The sequence below is a fragment of the Oncorhynchus clarkii genome, unplaced genomic scaffold, assembly GCF_045791955.1.
Source record: "Oncorhynchus clarkii lewisi isolate Uvic-CL-2024 unplaced genomic scaffold, UVic_Ocla_1.0 unplaced_contig_4687_pilon_pilon, whole genome shotgun sequence".
NCBI classification, from domain to species: domain Eukaryota; kingdom Metazoa; phylum Chordata; class Actinopteri; order Salmoniformes; family Salmonidae; genus Oncorhynchus; species Oncorhynchus clarkii.
In genome coordinates this window covers 283258-301605 of record NW_027261111.1, presented here as the reverse complement: position 1 = coordinate 301605, position 18348 = coordinate 283258, and the positions used below count along the sequence as shown (strand labels likewise).

The following is an 18348-nucleotide window of genomic DNA, read 5'->3' as shown; positions in this document are numbered from 1 at the left end:
TTGTTACCCCCCGTTGACCCAAACAACCTTGGTTCATGGAGATGATCTGCCTTTTTTCACTCTGTTATGGAAGTACAAAGAATGGCTATAAATAATATGGCTCCACGTAGGGACACAGATCAAAGAGTGGCTAAAAAGCATATGGCTCCACTTAGGGACACAGATCAAAGAATAGCTATATATAATATGTCTCCACTTAGGGACACAGATCAAAGAGTGGCTAAAAAGCATATGGCTCCACGTAGGGACACAGATCAAAGAATGGCTATAAATAATATGGCTCCACGTAGGGACACAGATCAAAGAGTGGCTAAAAAGCATATGGCTCCACTTAGGGACACAGATCAAAGAATAGCTATATATAATATGTCTCCACTTAGGGACACAGATCAAAGAGTGGCTAAAAAGCATATGGCTCCACGTAGGGACACAGATCAAAGAATGGCTATAAATAATATGGCTCCACGTAGGGACACAGATCAAAGAGTGGCTAAAAAGCATATGGCTCCACTTAGGGACACAGATCAAAGAATGGCTATAGATAATATGTCTCCACTTAGGGACACAGATCAAAGAGTGGCTAAAAAGCATATGGCTCCACTTAGGGACACAGATCAAAGAATGGCTAAAAAGCATATGGCTCCACTTAGGGACACAGATCAAAGAATGGCTATAGATAATATGTCTCCACTTAGGGACACAGATCAAAGAATGGCTATAGATAATATGTCTCCACTTAGGGACACAGATCAAAGAATGGCTATAGATAATATGTCTCCACTTAGGGACACAGATCAAAGAATGGCTATAGATAATATGTCTCCACTTAGGGACACAGATCAAAGAATGGCTATAGATAATATGTCTCCACTTAGGGACACAGATCAAAGAATGACTATAGATAATATGGCTCCACGCAGGGACACAGATCAAAGAATGGTTATAGATAATATGGCTCCACGTAGGGACACAGATCAAAGAATGGCTATAGATAATATGTCTCCACTTAGGGACACAGATCAAAGAATGGCTATAAAGCATATTACATAAATACATTTGATTGATTGGTTTATAAATACATTTGATTGATTGGTTTATAAATACATTTGATTGATTGGTTTATAAATACATTTGATTGATTGGTTTATAAATACATTTGATTGATTGGTTTATAAATACATTTGATTGATTGGTTTATAACTTCATTTGATTAATCCATCCATTACATAGTTAGTTCAACCGTTGAAGTTGCCATATTCAAATGACAGACGGTGTCACCAGCAAAGCACCCCCACATCATCACACCTCCTCCTCCGTGCTTCACAGTGGGAACCACACATGCCGAGATCGTCCGTTCACCTACTCTCAAATTTGGACTCATCAGACCAAAGGACAGATTTCCACCGGTCTAATGTCTATTGCTCATGTTTCTTGGTCCAAGCAAGTCTCTTCTTATTATTGGTGTCAATTCGACCATGAAGGCCTGATTCACGTAGTCTCCTCTGAACAGTTGATGATGAGTTGTGTCTGTACTTGAACTCTGTGAAGCATTTATTTGGGCTGCAATTTCTGCAGCTGGTAACTGTAATGAACTTATCCTCTACAGCAGAGGTAACTCTGGGTATTCCTTTCCTGTGGCGGTCCTCATGAGAGCCAGTTTCATCACAGCACTTGATGGTTTTTGCGACTGCACTTTAAGAAACTTTCAAAGTTCTTGAAATTTTCCGGATTGAATGACCTTCATGTCTTAAAGAAATGATGGACTGTCGTTTCTCTTTGCTTATTTGAGATGTTCTTGTCATACATTGGACTTGGTATTTTACTAAATAGGGCTATCTTCTGTATACCACTCCTACCTTGTCACAACACAACTGATTGGCTCAAATGCATTAAGAAGGAAAGAATTTCCACAAACACCTGTTAATTTAAATGCATTCCAGGTGACTACCTCATGAAAATGGTTGAGAGAATACCAACAGTGCACAAAGCTGTCATCAAGGCAAAGGGTGGCTACTTTGAAGAATCTCAAATCTCAAATATATTTTTTAGTTACTACGTGATTCCATATGTGTTATTTCATACTTTTTTTCAACAATTTAGAAAATGGTTAAAAAAAAAATAAAAATAACTCTGGAATGAGTAGGTGTGTCCAAACTTTTGACTAGTTCTGTATATTCATATACTAAACTGTATATCAACCGTAAACCCACTGTATTTGTATATCTATTCATTCCCTTGAGGCTCTGTGCCTTCTCTACCTAGTTGTATATAATGTATGTAAACTTGGTTTAAAACCTGTTAAAGAGGCTGCGAATTTTTGCAGCTTTTTGTTAAAAATCGCGCAACATTTCAACGTCCTGCTACTCATGCCAGGAATATAGTATATGCATATGATTAGTATGTGTGGATAGAAAACACTCTGAAGTTTATAAAACTGGTTAAATCATGTCTGTGACTATAACAGAACGCGTTTAGCAGGAAAAATCCCAAGGAAAACTGTTCACAAAAAAAACCCAAAGAATATCCCTCCGCCAGTCTCTGTATTGTCTATGGCAAGGGAAAATAGATAGGGCCCTGTTTACAATGCCTACAGCTTCCACACGATGTTGCCAGTACTGTCAATTGATTTTAAATTAATAGGCACTTCCTGTCGTCGAGCACACCACAGGACGTTATGAAAGAGAGAATGTGGACCATGATTTCAAAACGTGCTGCTATTGAATACAGATCGCTCCGTGATCAAATTGATCAATTTGTCTATCACTAGCAGCACCATATCACCAGGTAACATTCTGAGTATGTTGTCTAACAGCACCATATCACCAGGTAACATTCTGAATATGTTGTCTAGCAGCACCATATCACCAGGTAACATTCTGAGTATGTTGTCTAGCAGCACCATATCACCAGGTAACATTCTGAGTATGTTGTCTAGCAGCACCATATCACCAGGTAACATTCTGAGTATGTTGTCTAGCAGCACCATATCACCAGGTAACATTCTGAATATGTTTGCTTAGCAGCACCATATCACCAGGTAACATTCTGAGTATGTTGTCTATCACTAACAGCACCATATCACCAGGTAACATTCTGAGTATATTGTCTAGCAGCACCATATCACCAGGTAACATGCTGAGTATGTTGTCTAGCAGCACCATATCACCAGGTAACATTCTGAATATGTTTGCTTAGCAGCACCATATCACCAGGTAACATTCTGAGTATGTTGTCTATCACTAACAGCACCATATCACCAGGTAACATTCTGAGTATATTGTCTAGCAGCACCATATCACCAGGTAACATGCTGAGTATGTTGTCTAGCAGCACCATATCACCAGGTAACATTCTGAGTATGTTGTCTATCACTAGCAGCACCATATCACCAGGTAACATTTTGAGTATGTTGTCTAACAGCACCATATCACCAGGTAACATTCTGAGTATGGTGTCTAGCAGCACCATATCACCAGGTAACATTCTGAACATGTATACATGTACTTGGTGATTCTCTCCATCAGGGAACAGTAGTTATAGTCATAACTGTACATTTGCAACGACTTACCTGGCTACAAGTAAAGGTTTAATGTATGAAATCACTCACGCACACACACAGACCTCATCCGTAAACCATCTCTCTGTGTATTACAGCACAGATACCAGGAAGAAATGGAGCGCTCCCTCCACCAGGGAAGAGGAGTCTACGCAGGGCTCCGCCCCTCCGCCAGATACCAACAGGCCAAACAGAGAGAGAGAGACCATCAACTGCTACAGCACGTCATCTCCCTCTATCTGTCCTCTTCCCCTGCACAGCCCTCATTCCGCCACCGGGGGGCAGCAGGCCTGCCGGCCCCACCCTACTACGAGGAACCGGAGCTGCCTCTGGACTATGTAGAGGACTACAGTTTGACAGAGCTGGCTATGGCTAGAGCCAGACAACAGCAGCAGCTTCCACAGCATGACTACAGCTCTCTGGCTGGGCTGGATGGTGAGTTAGTAGAACCTGCTGTCTTAAAACCTCTTCGGGATCACTTCTATCCTACTCCCACTCGAATCCCGTTAACGCGATTGATTTGACAACACCCAGTGAAATTGCAGTGCGCCAAATTCAAAAACAGAAATACTCATCATAAAAATGCATAAAACATACAAGTGTTATACATCAGAATAAAGCTTAACTTCTTGTTAATCCAGTGTCAGATTTCAAAAAGGCTTTACGGCGAAAGCAAACCATGCGATTATCTGAGGACAGCACCCCACATACAAACACATGAAAATGAGATTTCAACCAGGCAGGTGCGCGACAAAAGACAGAAATAGTGATATAATGAATGCCTTACCTTTGAAGATCTTCTTCTGTTGGCACTCCAAAATGTCCCAGAAACATCACAAATTGTCATTTTGTTCGATAATGTCCTTGTTTATGTCCCAAAAATCGATAATGTCCTTGTTTATGTCCCAAAAATGTCAATTTATTTGGCGCGTTTGATTCACAAATACAACTCGCCCAACATTCCTACAAAGTATCTAATAAGTTATCTTTAAACTTGGTCCAAACATTTCTAACACCATTCCTAATCCGACTGTAGGTACCCTAAAACATAAATAATCTATACAATTTAAGAAGGGATATACTGTGCTCAATACCGGACGAAAACAAAGCACGTTCCAGGTCGCGTTCAACAAAAGACTTGTGACACATGGAACGGAAAAGAATACTTATTCATTTCTCAAAAGAAAAACATCAACCAAATTCTAAAGAAGAATCGTTTATATCAATAGCAGTCATTAATTATTCTTTACCTTGTTATTCTCATTCCAAACGTCGTAAAATTCTTGCACATCTGCACGAACCCTAGTTTCCATAATGAATCAGCGATATACAAATTGAATGAATTATTTATTTACTAAATAATCACAGAAATCCATAACAATCAAACAGTAGATATTGTTTACTAACAATAAAAGTCCCTAGTGGACTAAACAAAAACAGTTTGGTTATAGCATGATAGATTCAGAGAGGAAAAGGGGGGAGCGGAGGAAGACAATGGGAACCTATTCTTGCATAAATGTGAATACATATGCACTTTAACAATCGCTCGTTCGGATAAAGGAATGAAATCAGTATTTACGATTAAGCTGGTGATGCGAGGCTCTGGTTTGCCGAGTCGAGGTCACCATTGTCCCTTTGTGGATTCTGCCGGGTCGTTGTGGAATGAGATGTTCATCTCACTTGCGGTCTTCTGCGTCGGTCAATGTTTTTACTAGATTTGCTACCTTTACAGCTGCAGTCTGTTAGGCTGTGATCTAGGACTCTCTTCTTCTTGAGAGATCAATAGTTCAGAGTTCATACCATTTCACGTGTGGAGCAGGCGCTCACGTTTTCTATTCTGTAGAGTTGAAATTAGAATTAGCCCTTTTTAAACGTGAGGACAAGTCGACATGGTATTTGGAACTGATATGACTTTGGGTCACGGGGGGAGGGTTTTTTTATAAAAAATTAGAAAAGGGGTTGGTTCATCATTTACAACCAATGTCTGTTCACTTGGGCGGGGCCACTTGGCTGGGCATGAGTTACCATTAGATCAAAACAATTCATTTTAGAAGACTTAAATAACATTGTAATATTTTCAAAAGCATTCTTATACTTAGTCAAACATTTTATCCAACCTGTAGATGCAAGCCTCATACTTGAGGAAAAGCAGGGTAATGTGGCTGTGCGTTTCTTTTTTTCCCCCCATGGTGTCACAACGGTGAACAAAGTGCACGGATCGTAGCTGCCCCCCCCCCCCCACCGACCATTTACACATTCTCAACAAAATAAATATTGTTCAATTCTCAAATTCTCGGACGTTGTGCAATTGGGCGGGAGAGTCCCTTTGTCTTGGGCGGGAGAGTCCCTTTGTCTTGGGCGGGAGAGTCCCTTTGTCTTGGGCGGGAGAGTCCCTTTGTCTTGGGAGAAAGAGTCCCTTTGTCTTGGGCGGGAGAGTCCCTTTGTCTTGGGCGGGAGAGTCCCTTTGTCTTGGGTGAAAGAGTCCCTTTGTCTTGGGCGGGAGAGTCCCTTTGTCTTGGGCGAAAGAGTCCCTTTGTCTTGGGAGGGAGAGTCCCTTTGTCTTGGGCGAAAGTGTCCCTTTGTCTTGGGCGGGAGAGTCCCTTTGTCTTGGGCGGGAGAGTCCCTTTGTCTTGGGCGAAAGAGTCCCTTTGTCTTGGGCGAAAGAGTCCCTTTGTCTTGGGCGGGAGAGTCCCTTTGTCTTGGGCGAAAGAGTCCCTTTGTCTTGAGCGGGAGAGTCCCTTTGTCTTGGGCGGGAGAGTCCCTTTGTCTTGAGCGGGAGAGTCCCTTTGTCTTGGGCGGGAGAGTCCCTTTGTCTTGGACGGAAGAGTCCCTTTGTCTTGGGCGAAAGAGTCCCTTTGTCTTGGGCGAAAGAGTGCCTTTGTCTTGGGTGAAAGAGTCCCTTTGTCTTGAGCGGGAGAGTCCCTTTGTCTTGGGCGAAAGAGTCCCTTTGTCTTGGGCGAAGGAGTCCCTTTGTCTTGGGCGAAAGAGTCCCTTTGTCTTGGGCGAGAGAGTCCCTTTGTCTTGGGCGAAAGAGTCCCTTTGTCTTGGGCGAAAGAGTCCCTTTGTCTCGGGCGAAAGAGTCCCTTTGTCTTGGGCGAAAGAGTCCCTTTGTCTTGGGCAGGAGAGTCCCTTTGTCTTGGGCGGGAGAGTCCCTTTGTCTTGGGCGGGAGAGTCCCTTTGTCTTGGGCGAACGAGTCCCTTTGTCTTGGGCGGGAGAGTCCCTTTGTCTTGGGCGGGAGAGTCCCTTTGTCTTGGGCGAAAGAGTCCCTTTGTCTTGGGCGAAAGAGTCCCTTTGTCTTGGGTGAAAGAGTCCCTTTGTCTTGAGCGGGAGAGTCCCTTTGTCTTGGGCGAAAGAGTTCCTTTGTCTTGGGCGAAAGAGTCCCTTTGTCTTGGGCGAGAGAGTCCCTTTGTCTTGGGCAGGAGAGTCCCTTTGTCTTGGGCGGGAGTGTCCCTGTGTCTTGGGCGAAAGAGTCCCTTTGTCTTGGGCGGGAGTGTCGCTTTGTCTTGGGCGCGAGAGTCCCTTTGTCTTGGGTGAAAGAGTCCCTTTGTCTTGGAAGAAAGAATCCCTTTGTCTTGGGCGAAAGAGTCCCTTTGTCTTGGGCGAAAGAGTCCCTTTGTCTTGGGCGGGAAATTCCCTTTGTCTTGGGCAAAAGAGTCCCTTTGTCTTAGGCGAAAGAGTCCCTTTGTCTTGGGCGGGAGAGTCCCTTTGTCTTGGGCGGGAGAGTCCCTTTGTCTTGGGCGGGAGAGTCCCTTTGTCTTGGGCGAAAGAGTCCCTTTGTCTTGGGCGGGAGAGTCCCTTTGTCTTGGGCAAAAGAGTCCCTTTGTCTTGGGCGGGAGAGTCCCTTTGTCTTGGGCGAAAGAGTCCCTTTGTCTTGGGCAGGAGAGTCCCTTTGTCTTGGGCGGGAGAGTCCCTTTGTCTTGGGTGAAAGAGTCCCTTTGTCTTGAGCGGGAGAGTCCCTTTGTCTTGGGCGAAAGAGTCCGTTTGTCTTGGGAGAAAGAGTCCCTTTGTCTTGGGTGAAAGAGTCCCTTTGTCTTGAGCGGGAGAGTCCCTTTGTCTTTGGCGAAAGAGTCCCTTTGTCTTGGGCGAAATAGTCCCTTTGTCTTGGGCGAGAGAGTCCCTTTGTCTTGGGCAGGAGAGTCCCTTTGTCTTGGGCGGGAAAGTCCCTTTGTCTTGAGAGGGAGAGTCCCTTTGTCTTGGGCGAAAGAGTCCCTTTGTCTTGGGCGAAAGAGTCCCTTTGGGCGAAAGAGTCCCTTTGTCTTGGGCGGGAGATTCGCTTTGTCTTGGGCGGGAGAGTCCCTTTGTCTTGGGCGAAAGAGTCCCTTTGTCTTGGAAGAAAGAGTCCCTTTGTCTTGGGCGAAAGAGTCCCTTTGTCTTGGGCGAAAGAGTCCCTTTGTCTTGGGCGGGAAAGTCCCTTTGTCTTGGGCAAAATAGTCCCTTTGTCTTAGGCGAAAGAGTCCCTTTGTCTTGGGCGGGAGAGTCCTTTTGTCTTGGGCAGGAGAGTCCCTTTGTCTTGGGCGGGAGAGTCCCTTTGTCTTGGGCGAAAGAGTCCCTTTGTCTTGGGCGGGAGAGTCCCTTTGTCTTGGGCGGGAGAGTCCCTTTGTCTTGGGCGGGAGAGTCCCTTTGTCTTGGGCGGGAGAGTCCCTTTGTCTTGGGCGAAAGAGTCCCTTTGTCTTGGGCGGGAGAGTCCCTTTGTCTTGGGCGAAAGAGTCCCTTTGTCTTGGGCGGGAGAGTCCCTTTGTCTTGGGCGGGAGAGTCCCTTTGTCTTGGGCGAAAGAGTCCCTTTGTCTTGGGCGAAAGAGTCCCTTTGTCTTGGGCGGGAGAGTCCCTTTGTCTTGGGCGAAAGAGTCCCTTTGTCTTGGGCGGGAGAGTCCCTTTGTCTTGGGCGAAAGAGTCCCTTTGTCTTGGGCTGGAGAGTCCCTTTGTCTTGGGCGGGAGAGTCCCTTTGTCTTGGGTGAAAGAGTCCCTTTGTCTTGAGCGGGAGAGTCCCTTTGTCTTGGGCGAAAGAGTCCGTTTGTCTTGGGAGAAAGAGTCCCTTTGTCTTGGGTGAAAGAGTCCCTTTGTCTTGAGCGGGAGAGTCCCTTTGTCTTTGGCGAAAGAGTCCCTTTGTCTTGGGCGAAATAGTCCCTTTGTCTTGGGCGAGAGAGTCCCTTTGTCTTGGGCAGGAGAGTCCCTTTGTCTTGGGCGGGAAAGTCCCTTTGTCTTGAGCGGGAGAGTCCCTTTGTCTTGGGCGAAAGAGTCCCTTTGTCTTGGGCGAAAGAGTCCCTTTGGGCGAAAGAGTCCCTTTGTCTTGGGCGGGAGATTCGCTTTGTCTTGGGCGGGAGAGTCCCTTTGTCTTGGGCGAAAGAGTCCCTTTGTCTTGGAAGAAAGAGTCCCTTTGTCTTGGGCGAAAGAGTCCCTTTGTCTTGGGCGAAAGAGTCCCTTTGTCTTGGGCGGGAAAGTCCCTTTGTCTTGGGCAAAATAGTCCCTTTGTCTTAGGCGAAAGAGTCCCTTTGTCTTGGGCGGGAGAGTCCTTTTGTCTTGGGCAGGAGAGTCCCTTTGTCTTGGGCGGGAGAGTCCCTTTGTCTTGGGCGAAAGAGTCCCTTTGTCTTGGGCGGGAGAGTCCCTTTGTCTTGGGCGGGAGAGTCCCTTTGTCTTGGGCGGGAGAGTCCCTTTGTCTTGGGCGGGAGAGTCCCTTTGTCTTGGGCGAAAGAGTCCCTTTGTCTTGGGCGGGAGAGTCCCTTTGTCTTGGGCGAAAGAGTCCCTTTGTCTTGGGCGGGAGAGTCCCTTTGTCTTGGGCGGGAGAGTCCCTTTGTCTTGGGCGAAAGAGTCCCTTTGTCTTGGGCGAAAGAGTCCCTTTGTCTTGGGTGAAAGAGTCCCTTTGTCTTGAGCGGGAGAGTCCCTTTGTCTTGGGCGAAAGAGTCCCTTTGTCTTGGGCGAAAGAGTCCCTTTGTCTTGGGCGAGAGAGTCCCTTTGTCTTGGGCAGGAGAGTCCCTTTGTCTTGGGCGGGAGTGTCCCTTTGTCTTGGGCGCAAGAGTCCTTTTGTCTTGGGCGGGAGTGTCGCTTTGTCTTGGGCGGGAGAGTCCCTTTGTCTTGGGCGAAAGAGTCCCTTTGTCTTGGAAGAAAGAGTCCCTTTGTCTTGGGCGAAAGAGTCCCTTTGTCTTGGGTGAAAGAGTCCCTTTGTCTTGGGCGGGAAAGTCCCTTTGTCTTGGGCAAAAGAGTCCCTTTGTCTTAGGCGAAAGAGTCCCTTTGTCTTGGGCGGGAGAGTCCCTTTGTCTTGGGCGGGAGAGTCCTTTTGTCTTGGGCGGGAGAGTCCCTTTTGTCTTGGGCGAAAGAGTCCCTTTGTCTTGGGCGTGAGAGTCCCTTTGTCTTGGGCGAAAGAGTCCCTTTGTCTTGGGCGAAAGAGTCCCTTTGTCTTGGGCGAAAGAGTCCCTTTGTCTTGGGCGAAAGAGTCCCTTTGTCTTGGGCGAGAGAGTCCCTTTGTCTTGGGCGAAAGAGTCCCTTTGTCTTGGGCGAAAGAGTCCCTTTGTCTTGGGCGAAAGAGTCCCTTTGTCTTGGGCGAAAGAGTCCCTTTGTCTTGGGCGGGAGAGTCCCTTTGTCTTGGGCGAAAGAGTCCCTTTGTCTTGGGCGGGAGAGTCCCTTTGTCTTGGGCGAAAGAGTCCCTTTGTCTTGGGCGGGAGAGTCCCTTTGTCTTGGGCGGGAGAGTCCCTTTGTCTTGGGCGGGAGAGTCCCTTTGTCTTGGGCGAAAGAGTCCCTTTGTCTTGGGCGAAAGAGTCCCTTTGTCTTGGGCGAAAGAGTCCCTTTGTCTTGGGCGAAAGAGTCCCTTTGTCTTGGGCGAGAGAGTCCCATTGTCTTGGGCGAAAGAGTCCCTTTGTCTTGGGCGAAAGAGTCCCTTTGTCTTGGGCGAAAGAGTCCCTTTGTCTTGGGCGAAAGAGTCCCTTTGTCTTGGGCGAAAGAGTCCCTTTGTCTTGGGCGGGAAAGTCCCTTTGTCTTGGGCAAAATAGTCCCTTTGTCTTAGGCGAAAGAGTCCCTTTGTCTTGGGCGGAAGAGTCCTTTTGTCTTGGGCAGGAGAGTCCCTTTGTCTTGGGCGGGAGAGTCCCTTTGTTTTGGGCGAAAGAGTCCCTTTGTCTTGGGCGGGAGAGTCCCTTTGTCTTGGGCGGGAGAGTCCCTTTGTCTTGGGCGGGAGAGTCCCTTTGTCTTGGGCGGGAGAGTCCCTTTGTCTTGGGCGAAAGAGTCCCTTTGTCTTGGGCGGGAGAGTCCCTTTGTCTTGGGCGAAAGAGTCCCTTTGTCTTGGGCGTGAGAGTCCCTTTGTCTTGGGCGGGAGAGTCCCTTTGTCTTGGGCGAAAGAGTCCCTTTGTCTTGGGCGAAAGAGTCCCTTTGTCTTGGGTGAAAGAGTCCCTTTGTCTTGGGCGGGAGAGTCCCTTTGTCTTGGGCGAAAGAGTCCCTTTGTCTTGGGCGAAAGAGTCCCTTTGTCTTGGGCGAGAGAGTCCCTTTGTCTTGGGCAGGAGAGTCCCTTTGTCTTGGGCGGGAGTGTCCCTGTGTCTTGGGCGAAAGAGTCCTTTTGTCTTGGGCGGGAGTGTCGCTTTGTCTTGGGCGAAAGAGTCCCTTTGTCTTGGGCGAAAGAGTCCCTTTGTCTTGGAAGAAAGAGTCCCTTTGTCTTGGGCAAAAGAGTCCCTTTGTCTTGGGCGAAAGAGTCCCTTTGTCTTGGGCGAGAGAGTCCCTTTGTCTTGGGTGAAAGAGTCCCTTTGTCTTGGGCGAAAGAGTCCCTTTGTCTTGGGCGAAAGAGTCCCTTTGTCTTGGGCAAAAGAGTCCCTTTGTCTTGGGCGGGAGATTCCGGTTGTCTTGGGCGGGAGAGTCCCTTTGTCTTGAGCGGGAGAGTCCCTTTGTCTTGGGCGAAAGAGTCCCTTTGTCTTGGGCGGGAGAGTCCCTTTGTCTTGGGCGGGAGAGTCCCTTTGTCTTGGGCGGGAGAGTCCCTTTGTCTTGGGCGGGAGAGTCCCTTTGTCTTGGGCGAAAGAGTCCCTTTGTCTTGGGCGGGAGAGTCCCTTTGTCTTGGGTGAAAGAGTCCCTTTGTCTTGGGCGGGAGAGTCCCTTTGTCTTGGGCGGGAGAGTCCCTTTGTCTTGGGCGAAAGAGTCCCTTTGTCTTGGTCGAAAGAGTCCCTTTGTCTTGGGTGAAAGAGTCCCTTTGTCTTGAGCGGGAGAGTCCCTTTGTCTTGGGCGAAAGAGTCCCTTTGTCTTGGGCGAAAGAGTCCCTTTGTCTTGGGCGAGAGAGTCCCTTTGTCTTGGGCAGGAGAGTCCCTTTGTCTTGGGCGGGAGTGTCCCTGTGTCTTGGGCGAAAGAGTCCTTTTGTCTTGGGCGGGAGTGTCGCTTTGTCTTGGGCGGGAGAGTCCCTTTGTCTTGGGCGAAAGAGTCCCTTTGTCTTGGAAGAAAGAGTCCCTTTGTCTTGGGCGAAAGAGTCCCTTTGTCTTGGGTGAAAGAGTCCCTTTGTCTTGGGCGGGAAAGTCCCTTTGTCTTGGGCAAAAGAGTCCCTTTGTCTTAGGCGAAAGAGTCCCTTTGTCTTGGGCGGGAGAGTCCCTTTGTCTTGGGCGGGAGAGTCCTTTTGTCTTGGGCGGGAGAGTCCCTTTGTCTTGGGCGAAAGAGTCCCTTTGTCTTGGGCGTGAGAGTCCCTTTGTCTTGGGCGAAAGAGTCCCTTTGTCTTGGGCGAAAGAGTCCCTTTGTCTTGGGCGAGAGAGTCCCTTTGTCTTGGGCGAAAGAGTCCCTTTGTCTTGGGCGAAAGAGTCCCTTTGTCTTGGGCGAAAGAGTCCCTTTGTCTTGGGCGAAAGAGTCCCTTTGTCTTGGGCGGGAGAGTCCCTTTGTCTTGGGCGAAAGAGTCCCTTTGTCTTGGGCGGGAGAGTCCCTTTGTCTTGGGCGAAAGAGTCCCTTTGTCTTGCGCGGGAGAGTCCCTTTGTCTTGGGCGGGAGAGTCCCTTTGTCTTGGGCGAAAGAGTCCCTTTGTCTTGGAAGAAAGAGTCCCTTTGTCTTGGGCGAAAGAGTCCCTTTGTCTTGGGTGAAAGAGTCCCTTTGTCTTGGGCGGGAAAGTCCCTTTGTCTTGGGCAAAAGAGTCCCTTTGTCTTAGGCGAAAGAGTCCCTTTGTCTTGGGCGGGAGAGTCCCTTTGTCTTGGGCGGGAGAGTCCTTTTGTCTTGGGCGGGAGAGTCCCTTTGTCTTGGGCGAAAGAGTCCCTTTGTCTTGGGCGTGAGAGTCCCTTTGTCTTGGGCGAAAGAGTCCCTTTGTCTTGGGCGAGAGAGTCCCTTTGTCTTGGGCAGGAGAGTCCCTTTGTCTTGGGCGGGAGTGTCCCTGTGTCTTGGGCGAAAGAGTCCTTTTGTCTTGGGCGGGAGTGTCGCTTTGTCTTGGGCGAAAGAGTCCCTTTGTCTTGGGCGAAAGAGTCCCTTTGTCTTGGAAGAAAGAGTCCCTTTGTCTTGGGCAAAAGAGTCCCTTTGTCTTGGGCGAAAGAGTCCCTTTGTCTTGGGCGAGAGAGTCCCTTTGTCTTGGGTGAAAGAGTCCCTTTGTCTTGGGCGAAAGAGTCCCTTTGTCTTGGGCGAAAGAGTCCCTTTGTCTTGGGCTAAAGAGTCCCTTTGTCTTGGGCGGGAGATTCCGGTTGTCTTGGGCGGGAGAGTCCCTTTGTCTTGAGCGGGAGAGTCCCTTTGTCTTGGGCGAAAGAGTCCCTTTGTCTTGGGCGGGAGAGTCCCTTTGTCTTGGGCGGGAGAGTCCCTTTGTCTTGGGCGGGAGAGTCCCTTTGTCTTGGGCGGGAGAGTCCCTTTGTCTTGGGCGAAAGAGTCCCTTTGTCTTGGGCGGGAGAGTCCCTTTGTCTTGGGTGAAAGAGTCCCTTTGTCTTGGGCGGGAGAGTCCCTTTGTCTTGGGCGGGAGAGTCCCTTTGTCTTGGGCGAAAGAGTCCCTTTGTCTTGGTCGAAAGAGTCCCTTTGTCTTGGGTGAAAGAGTCCCTTTGTCTTGAGCGGGAGAGTCCCTTTGTCTTGGGCGAAAGAGTCCCTTTGTCTTGGGCGAAAGAGTCCCTTTGTCTTGGGCGAGAGAGTCCCTTTGTCTTGGGCAGGAGAGTCCCTTTGTCTTGGGCGGGAGTGTCCCTGTGTCTTGGGCAAAAGAGTCCTTTTGTCTTGGGCGGGAGTGTCGCTTTGTCTTGGGCGGGAGAGTCCCTTTGTCTTGGGCGAAAGAGTCCCTTTGTCTTGGAAGAAAGAGTCCCTTTGTCTTGGGCGAAAGAGTCCCTTTGTCTTGGGTGAAAGAGTCCCTTTGTCTTGGGCGGGAAAGTCCCTTTGTCTTGGGCAAAAGAGTCCCTTTGTCTTAGGCGAAAGAGTCCCTTTGTCTTGGGCGGGAGAGTCCCTTTGTCTTGGGCGGGAGAGTCCTTTTGTCTTGGGCGGGAGAGTCCCTTTGTCTTGGGCGAAAGAGTCCCTTTGTCTTGGGCGTGAGAGTCCCTTTGTCTTGGGCGAAAGAGTCCCTTTGTCTTGGGCGAAAGAGTCCCTTTGTCTTGGGCGAGAGAGTCCCTTTGTCTTGGGCGAAAGAGTCCCTTTGTCTTGGGCGAAAGAGTCCCTTTGTCTTGGGCGAAAGAGTCCCTTTGTCTTGGGCGAAAGAGTCCCTTTGTCTTGGGCGGGAGAGTCCCTTTGTCTTGGGCGAAAGAGTCCCTTTGTCTTGGGCGGGAGAGTCCCTTTGTCTTGGGCGAAAGAGTCCCTTTGTCTTGCGCGGGAGAGTCCCTTTGTCTTGGGCGGGAGAGTCCCTTTGTCTTGGGCGAAAGAGTCCCTTTGTCTTGGAAGAAAGAGTCCCTTTGTCTTGGGCGAAAGAGTCCCTTTGTCTTGGGTGAAAGAGTCCCTTTGTCTTGGGCGGGAAAGTCCCTTTGTCTTGGGCAAAAGAGTCCCTTTGTCTTAGGTGAAAGAGTCCCTTTGTCTTGGGCGGGAGAGTCCCTTTGTCTTGGGCGGGAGAGTCCTTTTGTCTTGGGCGGGAGAGTCCCTTTGTCTTGGGCGAAAGAGTCCCTTTGTCTTGGGCGTGAGAGTCCCTTTGTCTTGGGCGAAATACTCCCTTTGTCTTGGGCGAAAGAGTCCCTTTGTCTTGGGCGAAAGAGTCCCTTTGTCTTGGGCGAAAGAGTCCCTTTGTCTTGGGCGAGAGAGTCCCTTTGTCTTGGGCGAAAGAGTCCCTTTGTCTTGGGCGAAAGAGTCCCTTTGTCTTGGGCGAAAGAGTCCCTTTGTCTTGGGCGAAAGAGTCCCTTTGTCTTGGGCGGGAGAGTCCCTTTGTCTTGGGCGAAAGAGTCCCTTTGTCTTGGGCGGGAGAGTCCCTTTGTCTTGGGCGGGAGAGTCCCTTTGTCTTGGGCGGGAGAGTCCCTTTGTCTTGGGCGAAAGAGTCCCTTTGTCTTGGGCGAAAGAGTCCCTTTGTCTTGGGCGAAAGAGTCCCTTTGTCTTGGGCGAAAGAGTCCCTTTGTCTTGGGCGAGAGAGTCCCATTGTCTTGGGCGAAAGAGTCCCTTTGTCTTGGGCGAAAGAGTCCCTTTGTCTTGGGCGAAAGAGTCCCTTTGTCTTGGGCGAAAGAGTCCCTTTGTCTTGGGCGAAAGAGTCCCTTTGTCTTGGGCGGGAAAGTCCCTTTGTCTTGGGCAAAATAAACCCTTTGTCTTAGGCGAAAGAGTCCCTTTGTCTTGGGCGGGAGAGTCCTTTTGTCTTGGGCAGGAGAGTCCCTTTGTCTTGGGCGGGAGAGTCCCTTTGTTTTGGGCGAAAGAGTCCCTTTGTCTTGGGCGGGAGAGTCCCTTTGTCTTGGGCGGGAGAGTCCCTTTGTCTTGGGCGGGAGAGTCCCTTTGTCTTGGGCGGGAGAGTCCCTTTGTCTTGGGCGAAAGAGTCCCTTTGTCTTGGGCGGGAGAGTCCCTTTGTCTTGGGCGAAAGAGTCCCTTTGTCTTGGGCGGGAGAGTCCCTTTGTCTTGGGCGGGAGAGTCCCTTTGTCTTGGGCGAAAGAGTCCCTTTGTCTTGGGCGAAAGAGTCCCTTTGTCTTGGGTGAAAGAGTCCCTTTGTCTTGAGCGGGAGAGTCCCTTTGTCTTGGGCGAAAGAGTCCCTTTGTCTTGGGCGAAAGAGTCCCTTTGTCTTGGGCGAGAGAGTCCCTTTGTCTTGGGCAGGAGAGTCCCTTTGTCTTGGGCGGGAGTGTCCCTGTGTCTTGGGCGAAAGAGTCTTTTTGTCTTGGGCGGGAGTGTCGCTTTGTCTTGGGCGAAAGAGTCCCTTTGTCTTGGGCGAAAGAGTCCCTTTGTCTTGGAAGAAAGAGTCCCTTTGTCTTGGGCAAAAGAGTCCCTTTGTCTTGGGCGAAAGAGTCCCTTTGTCTTGGGCGAGAGAGTCCCTTTGTCTTGGGTGAAAGAGTCCCTTTGTCTTGGGCGAAAGAGTCCCTTTGTCTTGGGCGAAAGAGTCCCTTTGTCTTGGGCAAAAGAGTCCCTTTGTCTTGGGCGGGAGATTCCGGTTGTCTTGGGCGGGAGAGTCCCTTTGTCTTGAGCGGGAGAGTCCCTTTGTCTTGGGCGAAAGAGTCCCTTTGTCTTGGGCGGGAGAGTCCCTTTGTCTTGGGCGGGAGAGTCCCTTTGTCTTGGGCGGGAGAGTCCCTTTGTCTTGGGCGGGAGAGTCCCTTTGTCTTGGGCGAAAGAGTCCCTTTGTCTTGGGCGGGAGAGTCCCTTTGTCTTGGGTGAAAGAGTCCCTTTGTCTTGGGCGGGAGAGTCCCTTTGTCTTGGGCGGGAGAGTCCCTTTGTCTTGGGCGAAAGAGTCCCTTTGTCTTGGTCGAAAGAGTCCCTTTGTCTTGGGTGAAAGAGTCCCTTTGTCTTGAGCGGGAGAGTCCCTTTGTCTTGGGCGAAAGAGTCCCTTTGTCTTGGGCGAAAGAGTCCCTTTGTCTTGGGCGAGAGAGTCCCTTTGTCTTGGGCAGGAGAGTCCCTTTGTCTTGGGCGGGAGTGTCCCTGTGTCTTGGGCGAAAGAGTCCTTTTGTCTTGGGCGGGAGTGTCGCTTTGTCTTGGGCGGGAGAGTCCCTTTGTCTTGGGCGAAAGAGTCCCTTTGTCTTGGAAGAAAGAGTCCCTTTGTCTTGGGCGAAAGAGTCCCTTTGTCTTGGGTGAAAGAGTCCCTTTGTCTTGGGCGGGACAGTCCCTTTGTCTTGGGCAAAAGAGTCCCTTTGTCTTCGGCGAAAGAGTCCCTTTGTCTTGGGCGGGAGAGTCCCTTTGTCTTGGGCGGGAGAGTCCTTTTGTCTTGGGCGGGAGAGTCCCTTTGTCTTGGGCGAAAGAGTCCCTTTGTCTTGGGCGTGAGAGTCCCTTTGTCTTGGGCGAAAGAGTCCCTTTGTCTTGGGCGAAAGAGTCCCTTTGTCTTGGGCGAGAGAGTCCCTTTGTCTTGGGCGAAAGAGTCCCTTTGTCTTGGGCGAAAGAGTCCCTTTGTCTTGGGCGAAAGAGTCCCTTTGTCTTGGGCGAAAGAGTCCCTTTGTCTTGGGCGGGAGAGTCCCTTTGTCTTGGGCGAAAGAGTCCCTTTGTCTTGGGCGGGAGAGTCCCTTTGTCTTGGGCGAAAGAGTCCCTTTGTCTTGCGCGGGAGAGTCCCTTTGTCTTGGGCGGGAGAGTCCCTTTGTCTTGGGCGAAAGAGTCCCTTTGTCTTGGAAGAAAGAGTCCCTTTGTCTTGGGCGAAAGAGTCCCTTTGTCTTGGGTGAAAGAGTCCCTTTGTCTTGGGCGGGAAAGTCCCTTTGTCTTGGGCAAAAGAGTCCCTTTGTCTTAGGCGAAAGAGTCCCTTTGTCTTGGGCGGGAGAGTCCCTTTGTCTTGGGCGGGAGAGTCCTTTTGTCTTGGGCGGGAGAGTCCCTTTGTCTTGGGCGGGAGAGTCCCTTTGTCTTGGGCGAAAGAGTCCCTTTGTCTTGGGCGGGAGAGTCCCTTTGTCTTGGGCGGGAGAGTCCCTTTGTCTTGGGCGGGAGAGTCCCTTTGTCTTGGGCGAAAGAGTCCCTTTGTCTTGGGCGAAAGAGTCCCTTTGTCTTGGGCGAAAGAGTCCCTTTGTCTTGGGCGAAAGAGTCCCTTTGTCTTGGGCGAGAGAGTCCCATTGTCTTGGGCGAAAGAGTCCCTTTGTCTTGGGCGAAAGAGTCCCTTTGTCTTGGGCGAAAGAGTCCCTTTGTCTTGGGCGAAAGAGTCCCTTTGTCTTGGGCGAAAGAGTCCCTTTGTCTTGGGCGTGAGAGTCCCTTTGTCTTGGGCGAAAGAGTCCCTTTGTCTTAGGCGAAAGAGTCCCTTTGTCTTGGGCGGGAGAGTCCTTTTGTCTTGGGCAGGAGAGTCCCTTTGTCTTGGGCGGGAGAGTCCCTTTGTTTTGGGCGAAAGAGTCCCTTTGTCTTGGGCGGGAGAGTCCCTTTGTCTTGGGCGGGAGAGTCCCTTTGTCTTGGGCGGGAGAGTCCCTTTGTCTTGGGCGGGAGAGTCCCTTTGTCTTGGGCGAAAGAGTCCCTTTGTCTTGGGCGGGAGAGTCCCTTTGTCTTGGGCGAAAGAGTCCCTTTGTCTTGGGCGGGAGAGTCCCTTTGTCTTGGGCGGGAGAGTCCCTTTGTCTTGGGCGAAAGAGTCCCTTTGTCTTGGGCGAAAGAGTCCCTTTGTCTTGGGTGAAAGAGTCCCTTTGTCTTGTGCGGGAGAGTCCCTTTGTCTTGGGCGAAAGAGTCCCTTTGTCTTGGGCGAAAGAGTCCCTTTGTCTTGGGCGAGAGAGTCCCTTTGTCTTGGGCAGGAGAGTCCCTTTGTCTTGGGCGGGAGTGTCCCTGTGTCTTGGGCGAAAGAGTCCTTTTGTCTTGGGCGGGAGTGTCGCTTTGTCTTGGGCGAAAGAGTCCCTTTGTCTTGG

The 18348-nt window shown here is 50.0% G+C and overlaps 1 protein-coding gene across 1 annotated transcript in view; it reads left to right on the top strand.

The window, feature by feature from the left end:
- Positions 1–18348, top strand: part of LOC139404890 (receptor-type tyrosine-protein phosphatase-like N) — a 138423-nt gene that overhangs the window by 32910 nt on the left and 87165 nt on the right. Inside the window, exon 6 of the mRNA XM_071147426.1 lies at positions 3655–3991. Coding sequence (XP_071003527.1) covers positions 3655–3991 — 337 coding nt within the window. The remainder of the gene's footprint in view (positions 1–3654; positions 3992–18348) is intronic.